Raw genomic sequence first — 10,630 nt, 5'->3', positions numbered from 1 at the left:
TCTGTGCTCAATTCTTCTTTGCCACCCTTTATCTGTGGGGCTCTGGCCCTATGAAGGTTGTATATAGGTGGGGAAATGAATCATCAGGGGCATTTTTCTCTTTGGTGATGATAGGGTTTCAAGAATGCCCTTTTATTGTTAGAAGGTGAGCGGACTTGATGCTTAGGGGAAAATGGAGACTCTTCATCTTTCTGGACCCTGGAAGGAAGAAGCACACAGGCCCAGAGTGGTTTGGGGGTGCAGCAGCTGATGTTTATTGGGAACCAGTATCCCTATGCCAGATCTTAGGGGCCTTGCCCCCTGCATCTCTTGACTCAGCTTCATTCGTCGCTGTCGAACTCCGAGGACAGACCCTGCAGCAGGGGCAGGGACATGGAGTGCCGGTCGGGGTCCCCGGGGCCCCCACCCTGGGCTCCTGGTGGAGGGTTGCGGGGGCTGAAGAGCCAGTTGTCTGCTAGGGTTGGGGATAGTCACAGCTTGACTCATGCCCTGGTCTTCCTCCCTAGTCCCTCCCTCTGAATCTCTGTGCTACAACTCCCCATCCCGCCCACTTACCACAGCCATGCTTCCACCTCACCCTCCCCTTGGCTCCCATAGTCCTTCATGAAGGTCCTGTACAAACTCTGGGCTGCTGAACCCATTCCTCGGTTATATTCCCTGTACTCTCTCCCTCCAATGGTCTTTCCCATTCCTCATCTTCATTTCCCCTAGCAGTACCTGAAAGCATATAGGGGCCCCTCCGGAAGGGGTTTCGACCTTTATAGGAGAATCTGGTGGGTCTGCCTTCTGGCCCTTCTTGGGGAGGTGGTGTAGGTGGGGCTGGGACAGGTGGAGGTACGTCAGCAACTTCAGGGGTATCAGCAGGTACTGATGTGGGGGCCAGAGTTGATATGATGCTAAGGCTAGGTCTAACCCAGTTGGCTCCTTGGGGCAATGGGTCTTTGGTCAGAGATTTCTGTGGTCCCAGCACACCCTTGGGCTGCAGTGAAAACTTGAGGCAGGAGAAAGCAATAGGTAGTGACCGCTGTAACCGGAGCATCTGGGGTTCACGGGATGTAGGCAAAAGCCCTAGCTGCAGCCAGGTGCAGGTGAAGACCTGGTAGATGACATAGATGCTGTGGGTGCTTCGGAGCCAGGAAAGATTCTGCTGTAGGCTCACCTGCCCTGGTGGTAGCAGCAGGAAAGCAACTTTCTTGCGCAAGCCTCCCATATGTAGGCGAATCCTGCAGGGCTGCCCATCCAACATTCGCATTTCTTCATAAGCTATCTCAGCTCGGCCATTTGGTGAGTATTCCCGAGTGCAGTGGGCAAAGACACCCTCAGACCCTGCCTGTTCTAGAAGATTTGGTAGCAGCCCTACTGATTTCAGTGCCCTTCGGCCCTGCCGACCTGGCAAAGCCAGGCGGGTGTGGGCTGGACGGGACTGTTTGACTAGCACGCCCAGTAGATCATAGTAGGCTGCGTCCGACAGGAAAGGTACTGCCACTACATTGGACCCAAAACGCTCCTCGATGACCTGCAGGTGGCCAGTTTATAAGTCAGGGGCTGAGTTAAGGTCAGAGGTTAACTTGTGTTGTCTAAATTGACCTACCCACCATTGTTCACTGTTTAAATACATTGCTACAGTATACACAGATCCATTTCTTATTTCCCAGTTCCCTCCTGTAGAAGAATCTAATGTCTTATTTTGTGCCAAATTTTGGTAAATACTTGGATACATTAAAGAAAGAGACTTTGTCTTTATCTCATGTAACTTGGGCTAATAGAGGAGACAAAAATGTGAATAGTAGTTAAGTAAAATAATAGCAGGGTGTGACAAAGACAAGTAAGTGATTTAACAGCCTTTGTCTCTGATAGAAAGGTGGTTAAAGACATTTGGTAGGTGACAGTACTTGAGCTTTGGAGGAATTAACATGTTGGGCAATAGTCGTTCCTGGCAGAATGGACACCAGGGAAAATTCCTGAACCTTTAGGAACATTTAGGAGTACATCATTTCATATTACTTGCATTTAAAGAAGGAAGAGGAAAGGCATACAGGAAGTAGGATATGGAAAGTCACGTGTGTATGCCTTTCATAAGTAACTGTTTTATTTGGAGGCCAATGGGAAGCCACTTAAGGCCTGTGGTGGGAAGCTGGGACCAGGAAGAAGAGAGCTGATTTTTAATATGCATAAAGCAGGAAAGAGAAATAACTTAAGACTGTTGCAATAATAGCCAGCAAAACATGATTTTAGTTCCTGAACTAAATAATGGGAAAGAGTTAAGGTTACAGAATTGGTAGAACTTGGTCTCTTCATGGATGGGGGAAAAGGAATCTTCAAGGATTATGCCTAAGTGCTGGGTTATATGGGTAATATTAGTGAAAAATGGGTACACCGATGCAGGCTTATAATGCCCATCCTTTTGGGCGGGGGCAGTTATCTTTTACTTGCTTTCTACTCTAGCTACAAGGAATAGTTCTTTCCATGTTTGTGTGATGTCTAATCTTTGTATTGTTCCAATGTCTGTTTAGGGTTTCCAGTTCCTTTAGTTTTATTATTATTATTTTTGGGGTATTTGTGCTTGTGATCAGTTCTCTAGAGGACCTGGGAACCAGATCCTCTTCAGTAGTTAGTAACTTAGCTGTTACACTTTTGACCTGTTATAGATTTCATTGGCTGATCCTTCTGGCTCTCAGTCATGCTAGATTGCAAAGCCATACAGAAGTTCAAGTAATCTACCTTTTATCTCCCAGATCCCACATATCTGTGTTCTTACACTGAATTCACCCAATGACCCCTGAAGCTGCTCTGCTTTTATTTTGTAACATAAAGCAGTTTTGAAATGCTGGCCTGTTGCATTGAAAGAAAGAAATCAGGGCACTTAGAGGTGCCCTGTTCTCCTTGAAGTTACTACATTAATCCTGTGTATCAGTGCCTCAGTTATCACTGAGATAATATAAGGAGACTTTCCTTTTTTTCTTTTCTATAGTGGAATACCTCATTTATGATAATGTATTTTATCAAGTCTAGTATAAGTATAGACTTCAGCACCGTTGAAACCAATTATTCTTAATCTTGTAAAGACCCTTTCTCTTTTGTTTCTGCCTCCTTCACTTTTGTGGTTAGCATATTCCCAAGCAATGAGAGTTAATGCCATTAAGGTTGCTTCAAGTCTGGTGGATGCTGAGATGGTGGTTTAAGATGGGAAATACACATTTTTTTTCTTTTTTCCCCTCTCATAGATTTTGGTTTTCATCTTAAATTTGTTGCTGTTCATTCACCCATTGTTCACTCATTCAGTTGTATTTTGTGGCTTTTATAAGTTGATTGCTACTGCCACTCTTATCTTAGATTTTTCCATCTTTTCCTACATAGAAACCACCTAAGACCCAGCCTGGCCATGCTTTGCCACTTTCTCCTTATCCCTCTCACTTTACCTACCTTATCCTTGATGAGGGCCCAAGTGGCATCTGCTTCATCCAGTGTTAGCAGATGGGGAGTACTGACCAACATGGTGGGGAGTGGGAGTGTTTGGGCAAAGTAGTGGCTGCTGCAGGAACCCCAAAGCTGCCCAGAGAGGTAAGGCCCACCTACCTTGGGCTGTGACCTACTCTAGCATGAGGTCACAGAGGCCCTGCTAGGTGATAGAGCCTTGGATACAGAGAGCACCGTAACTCTCCTAGCCTCATTGCAGCCAGTGGATCATAATATTTACAAATTTTTATTTCCTTTTTCCACTTCTATTACCCTTTGCCCTTTTATGTTTCCTTTATGCCCCTGCCCTGCCCTGTCCTTAAACAGCACAAAGATGCTCTCCTCTCTCATCTCTCTTCACCCATCTTTTCTTTCTTCTTACACAGTCTTGCCTCATGGTCTCATGTTCTTCTGCCTCAGCCTAGAGTGGTCATTATATTGCTTTGGGAGAGGAAAATGCAACACATTCTTTCTGTCCCAGTTTCTCATCTGTAGTTCTTGGTTTGAGTTCTTTAAGGAAATAGGATAGGACCACTCCTTTTTAACTACATCACTAGAGAAACTGCTGTCTAGTTAGTTGTGGATTACTTCTCTTTGAGGTTGCATTGGGGTCTAGAAGGACACAGAAGTATAGATCAAGACTTATACTGAAAAATACATAAACAACATCAACAAAAGCAACAAAATCCTAGGGATTCCCAACCTTTAAATTACCCGGGAAGATTTGAAAATTACTGATACCTGTCTCCTATTCTTACAAATTATGATCTAATTCATCTGGGAGGGTATGCCTGGGACTCCTAACTTCTAAAAGCTCCTAGACTGAAACCAGTTATTACTGAGTGGGATGTGGTGGAAAGCAGGTGTGTGTAGGAGGGTGTTAGGCTGAGCAGGCAATGTGGAGCGTAAGATCTAAATGGAATTATGTTCCCTTAGTAACTGGCAGGAATTTTCAGGAAGCCAGAATTACCCAGGTAAACATGAAGATTTTCTTCTTTTGCTTCATGTTCCATTCCTGTCACAGGCCAATTTATGTGTAGTAGTTTCTCTCCCATTCTTGTTAATACTCTTCTCACTTGTGTCTTTGCTCAAAGAGCTCACCTAGTATTTTGTTAGAGAAGAATGATTCTTCAAAAAAATTACTTTAGAACTTTTTAGTAGTCATTTTCCCACTGCACACTTTGTCTTTACTGTTTCTGAGGTTACCCGGAGGTCTCCTATGTAGGGGGTGACCTGTTACAGCTTGACCTAGAGAGGAATGCTGTTCTGCAAAGCTGGTTATCTCAGAGCCAGCTTGAAGTGGTATGCGTCATGCTACACAGAAGGGTATAGTAGTGATGGGAAAGTGTTATCAAGAAAACTGTCCAAAAGGAAGTCTCTCAAGGGAAAGGCACGTCTCCTCAGACAGTATAATGCACGGAACCAGTGCATTAGTTCTTTGAGCAAATGCTGGACAGTAGTCATGGCCCTGTTCCAGGAGATGACTTAATGTCAGATATTTGTTGAACTCTTCAGTGCTAGGGTGTGGGTCCAATGCTAAATGTATTATCTTAGATGATCCCTTTAGATATTTCTTGTTTTTGTTTTGTGTTTGTTGCTGTAATCCAGAATGGCTCTGAACTCATGTAGCTGCAAGATGCCTGAATCTCACAGCAATCCTCCTGCCTCAGCCTTCTGAATGCTGGGATTACAGGTGTGCACCACTGCCAGCTTCTTTTCTGGAGTATGAGCTATTGTTTCATTTTATAGTGAAGAAAAGGCTGGGAAAAACTAATTAGCCAACAACACATAGTAACTAGTTAACTACAGATCTAGGGGTCCAGCTCTTAATATTGAACAGTAGCTCCTTTTGGTGGTGTTGCATTGCTCACCTCAGTGTGTAAGGAGAGAAATACATGTGGCTTAGTAAGAAGGAAGTGGATAGGGTGCAAGAGAAGCCACAACAGTCCAAGTGAGAAACCTCAGGTTTCTTTAGACAGCTAAAACCAACTTCCTTCTTTTTTGTGTCTATTTGGCAAGCCCCTCACAAATACCATCTTTGATATTAGGACTGTAATTTTTAATGTTTATGGGTGTTTTGCCTACATATCTGGCTGTGTATCGTGTGTGTGTGTGTGTGTGTGTGTGTGTGTGTGTGTGTGTGTGTGTGTGTGTTTGTTTGTGTGTGTGCATGCTTGGTGCAAGTGGAGGCTAGAAGAGATAATTGGATTCCTTGGACTGGAATCTGGAATTAGAGACAGTTGTGAGCTGCCATGTGGTTGTTGGGACTTGAACCCTCGTCCTCTGGAAGAGCAATCATTGCTTTTAATCACTGAATCATTCTCTCCATTCCTGAGCCAGCGTGTCACTGTGTTACTGAAGCTGGCCTCCCACTTGTGTACTTCTGACTTAATTGCTACATTCAAAGATGTATCCAAAGATGTATCCTTTGATTTTGGTTGACAAGGAAAAGAAATACAGTGCAGTGTAGTTGGTACTTCTGTTCCCCAAGAAAGCATTCTGATGAGCAACACTGAGGTGGAATAAGAGGCAGATAGACACAAGTAGGACAAAATTGTGTCCCTCTGCACCTCTGCAGTGTAAAAGTAGAGCTGACTGAGAAGCAAACACAGGTGACAAAGGGAGTCCAGAATGAGAAGACATGCATGAGGCCAGTGCAGGAATGGCTTATTGGTCATTAGGCAGCAGAAGTTCTAAGAATTTTGTTCAGGACATGGTGCAGAGGTTAGATTGGGTTCTAATAAACTACTCAACTGGAAGTCATCTTCTGTTCTTTTCCTGCCTTCCAATTCCCATGAATTTATAGGCTTCCTAAATTCTATGATGCTATACTTTAACTTTGAGTAAGTCTGTCTTTCCTTTTTGCTCAGAGTCTGGTGACTGAAAGATGCTCAAGGAAAACAGATGATAACCAAGTCATGAATTAGTTGGTGAGCCCTAGAGTCAGACTGTTTGGGTCATATCTTTCTGGGATTTGTTTCCCATGTGACACCATTCTGTGGTTATCTTTGGAAAGGCACTGATCGCCTTGAGGATATGAAAGAGTGATGTGGATGGAGATAGGAAATAAAGAAATAGGACTGTTTATGCAGAGAACATGGAATTCTCGTGGTGCATAAAGTAGCATGGACAGCAAAGATAAAGAGTGATAGAGATCCCTAATGGTCTCTTGCTTCAGACTGCAGGGATAACTATACAAACTCTGGATGCTTTACTTTAAACTTTTTGTCATAAATATGTAATAAAGCTGAGAATTTTTAAGTTTACAGAAAGGGAATAATATTTCATATGTTTAGGAGTGTCCCCATTGAAATTCAGGACAATGGCCTCTAGTCAAACCTGTCTACATTCTTTTCATCTAAATATGTGAACATTTACACTAAGTGAAATAATGGCTATAAATAGGATCATAATGGTTGGGGCCAAAGTTATGGAAAAGATGTTTCTACAGAGATTATTTATTTTGAAAGTATAGGTGATGGGCAGTGGGCATATAGTTAATTCTCAGGTTATTATGAAGAATGAGAATGAGTGTGTGCTGGCAAAGCTTTCTGAACATATCACACGATAGGTATGTATGGAAGATCATCAAAACACAAATGTGTTAGATTTTTGCCTTGAAGAAAAAGCGTTCTCAGCACACAGCTTTGGAACAGCAAACTGGGAGAACTGTGCACAGCTATGAGTTGAAGGTGCCTTATCTTCCCATGGTGGGATGGTAACAGACTCATGCTAATGAACATTGATTACACATGATTTCCCTTTCCATGTATCAGAGAAGAAAACGGTGTGTGTGTATGTATGTGTGACATGGGATTATCACACATGAATTCCTTTATATTTCTTTATAATAATGTAATAAATATCCTACTGCCATACGTGTTTGTTCATATCTCAGTTATTTTCTCAGACTAGATCAATCAAAGGGAAATCTCATAAGAGAAGTAAATGGATATTGTAGCTTGTGGTTCATCAGGTTCAGTATGTCTGTGTGTGTGTGCGCGCGCACACACACACACACACACACACACACACACACACACACACACACACACACACAGAGGACCCAGAGCTGAATGAGGGTGTCTTCACTCTGTCATTCCCCACTTTATATTTTGAAACAGTTTCTCACTGAACCTGAGCCCACTGATTGGCTAGGGAGCTCCAGGGATCTGTCTCCTCCCAGTCCTCCTCTTCCTCAGTACTGGACTAACAGATTTGCACCTGGATTTTATGTGGATGCTGGGAATCTGAGTGGAGGTCATCATGCACGCAGGCAAAGAGCGTTTCCCAGTGCCATCTCCTCCAGCTCCAGGACTACTATTTTGTTAGCTTTTTACAAAAGCATTTTGTGGAAGACTTAAACTTACAACTGCATGAAAAAGATTAGTTTTGAGAATGACTGAACACATACACGATTGACTAGACTAGTGGTTCTCAGCCTAAGGGTCACAACCACTTTGGCAAACTTCTACCTTCAAAGATTATTTACATTATGATTCATAACAGTAGTAAAATTACAGAAATGAAAATAATTTTATGGTTAGAGATCACCACAACATGAGGTACTGTATTAAAGGGTTACAGTTTAGGAAGGTTGCTCTAGGTAGGACTAGAGCTCTCTTCACTGAGTCAGATTCAGTGTGATTTGAAATCATGCAGACATTTTGAGGTACTTTTTCCTTGTTTATAGGTGTCTATTGAGATCCCATTTAGCCCTAGAAATGACCAATGTCCTTCAGTTCTGGAGCTACCTCCTCTGTGTGGTGTCTCATGGTGCTTGGTCTGGCTCTTTGGGATGTGTTCTTGCTTCAGGTTTCCATAACTAACACCAATACTGTGGTTATGACTAAGTTTTCTCTGACCTTACAGATGTGACTCCCTGCCTATTATATATTACTCCTTCCATTGTCCAGTCATAACTGAAATTGGATTCCCCCATTGGGTAACACCATGCTGCTTCCTGTTTAATATTCTGCTGGGCAGCTGCAGCAGCATGAAATAGTCCCGTTTCATCATATTGCACTGGTATCACATGCTGTTAGTGACAATGAGCGAGACAGAGAGGAGTGCTGCTGGAGATTTTACATTATGGATGAGGGCACACAAAAGGGCAGGTTGACACATGATCATGACTTGACCCTTTAAATATCAGCTTCATCGTTATTATATCACTATTACTTATTATAGTTGGATTCCTGACTCCCAAAGTCCCAGCCTCAGAGAAAGAAGTTGTAGCTATTACTTTGGGGGTCTTTGTTGGAACTGAAGGAAGGTAAAGTAGTGATTACACATGAGACCAGGAAAATTCTTTGATTGGGAGTATCTTAAGTCCTATATGCTGGCTTAATTGGCCCTATAGGGTATATTTTTCAGATTCTTACAATGTGGAGTATAAGTTTCTATAAGATCTTTAGAACAGGCTGAAAATAGAATCTGGTTCCAGGGACAGACAGAGGTGTAACTTCAGACAAATACCTACACATCTAAGAAGCAGAGTGAGACTTGGGTTGAAGGGATAGGGTTGGACAGGAGAGGGAAATTCTCCAATAGACTAGATCTTAGAATCTCTACTAGTTCCTTCATCTCCTTATGTTCCCTGCATGGTAATGTTCAGCCCCTGCCTTTGCCTCCTTTCAAGTAATAGATATGGCTGTCTAGGCCAAAGTTTACAGGTGCCAATGATATGCACACTAAGGGTTCACCTTTGAGTGATCAAAGTTCTATGCATATATAGACAATATAACCCACATTCCCAGACTCCAAGTTTTGCTCCAAGGGCGTTCCCCTACCCAGTTTACGTCACGGTCCATTAAAACTGCTTTTTTCTGAATTTGACCATTTCTAAGAATCGGTCCCTGATCTGCTTGGTGTGGACCCCATAGATGAGGGGGTTGAGGGCAGGTGGCAGCAGCAAATAGATGATGGACAGAAGGATGTGCACAGGCTTTGGGACAGTGTGGTGACCAAAGCGGTGTGTGAGGAAGGAGAAGAGACCAGGTACATAGAAGGCCAGGATGACACAGATGTGAGAACTACATGTACCAAAGGCCTTTACTCGGGCCTCATGGGTAGGTACCCGAAGTACAGCATGGGCAACGAGCCCATAAGATCCAGCAATGCCCAGAATATCTACACCAGACACAGCCAGTGAAAGTGCTAGCCCATACATGTTGTTGACCCATGTGTTACCCATCACCAGCTCTACAACTGCCATGTGTGCACAGTAGGCGTGGTATATGATCTTGGTATGAAAGTGCTTAAATCGTACCACCAGCAGAGGGAAAGGCACTATAACAGCCACGACTTTCAGTGTCAGTGCCAAGACTGCATAGCCGACACGGGCTTTAGTAACCAAGATAGAGTAGTGTAGTGGACGCCCTACTGCCACAGCACGATCACAGGCCATGGCCAAAAGCACACCAGATTCCATAGCAGTCAGTGCATGGACAAAGAACATCTGGATGAGGCAGGCAGTATATTGCACAGGTTGGGGCCCAAGCCACAGCACAGCCAGCAACTCTGGGGCTATAGATGTGGCTAAGCCCAGGTCAGTAGCTGCCAGTGTGGCCAGGAGTAGAAACATGGGTTGGTGCAGTGTAGAGTCTATTCGGATCACTGTCAGAAGTGTTGTATTGCCTAGTAGGGCCAGCAGGTACATGAGCCCAAACACTAGGGTCAGCCAGGCCTGGCCATCTCCCAACCCTGGGATGCCAGTCAATATAAAGAAAGCTGGGCATTGAAAGGTAGAATTGGACTGTGAACCTTCTGCCATTCTGTAAGGATGAAGTTTGGGTCTCTTAGGGGTATTGTTCTTGATGAAGGAAGGACAAGAGGAGGAGAGATTCTAGGGATGTTACAGTGCCACAAACCCATCCATGGACTGGAATATTACAGGAGCATCATCTTTGCTTGAGACGGGTTGGATTGGTAATTATGGCCATGCCCATAATTAGGTCATGGGGTAATCTTTTGCCCCTAGTTATCCATGAGTGTTATAAGGAGAACAGAGGTGTAGAGAGCGGCGCGGCAAAACAAAGATGGCGCCGACATCCAGCCTTGTCTGGATATAAACGACTTACTGCGCATGTGCAGGCTTGTCCCCTTGCTAGGGCTCCCTCTAGTGGTGAACAGCGGTACTGCACATGTGCGGTTTATGCACCAGGTGTTAGTT

The 10,630-nt window shown here is 43.8% G+C and overlaps 3 protein-coding genes across 4 annotated transcripts in view; all 3 read right to left on the bottom strand.

Annotated features, from left to right (window-relative positions):
• Cnga4 (cyclic nucleotide gated channel subunit alpha 4) overlaps positions 1 to 3,533 on the bottom strand; it is a 33,986-nt gene extending 30,453 nt beyond the window's left edge. Inside the window, exon 1 of the mRNA XM_063275896.1 lies at positions 3,424 to 3,533. The gene's annotated coding sequence lies outside the window, so the exon portion shown is untranslated. The remainder of the gene's footprint in view (positions 1 to 3,423) is intronic.
• On the bottom strand, positions 93 to 3,556 carry C1h11orf42 (similar to human chromosome 11 open reading frame 42). Of its 2 annotated transcripts, none has more exons than XM_006229947.5 (3): positions 3,424 to 3,556; positions 718 to 1,516; positions 93 to 353 (listed from the first exon to the last, which is right to left on the bottom strand). In XM_006229947.5, the coding sequence occupies exons 1-3, from the start codon at positions 3,493 to 3,495 to the stop codon at positions 184 to 186; spliced, it is 1,041 nt and encodes a 346-aa protein (XP_006230009.1). In that variant the 5' UTR covers positions 3,496 to 3,556; the 3' UTR covers positions 93 to 183. The 2 variants fall into 2 exon arrangements, with proteins under 2 accessions (XP_006230009.1, XP_006230010.1); XM_006229948.5 differs by having other exon boundaries at positions 231 to 454.
• A 5,712-nt stretch (positions 3,557 to 9,268) lies between these two features.
• Positions 9,269 to 10,258, bottom strand: Or52w1 (olfactory receptor family 52 subfamily W member 1). The gene has a single exon (NM_001401676.1). It carries the CDS (start codon positions 10,229 to 10,231, stop codon positions 9,269 to 9,271), a length of 963 nt encoding a protein of 320 aa, NP_001388605.1. The 5' UTR covers positions 10,232 to 10,258.
• Between the last annotated feature and the right edge of the window lie 372 nt (positions 10,259 to 10,630).

The sequence above is a fragment of the Rattus norvegicus genome, chromosome 1, assembly GCF_036323735.1.
Source record: "Rattus norvegicus strain BN/NHsdMcwi chromosome 1, GRCr8, whole genome shotgun sequence".
NCBI lineage: Eukaryota > Metazoa > Chordata > Mammalia > Rodentia > Muridae > Rattus > Rattus norvegicus.
This window is presented reverse-complemented; position numbering and strand designations above follow the sequence as displayed.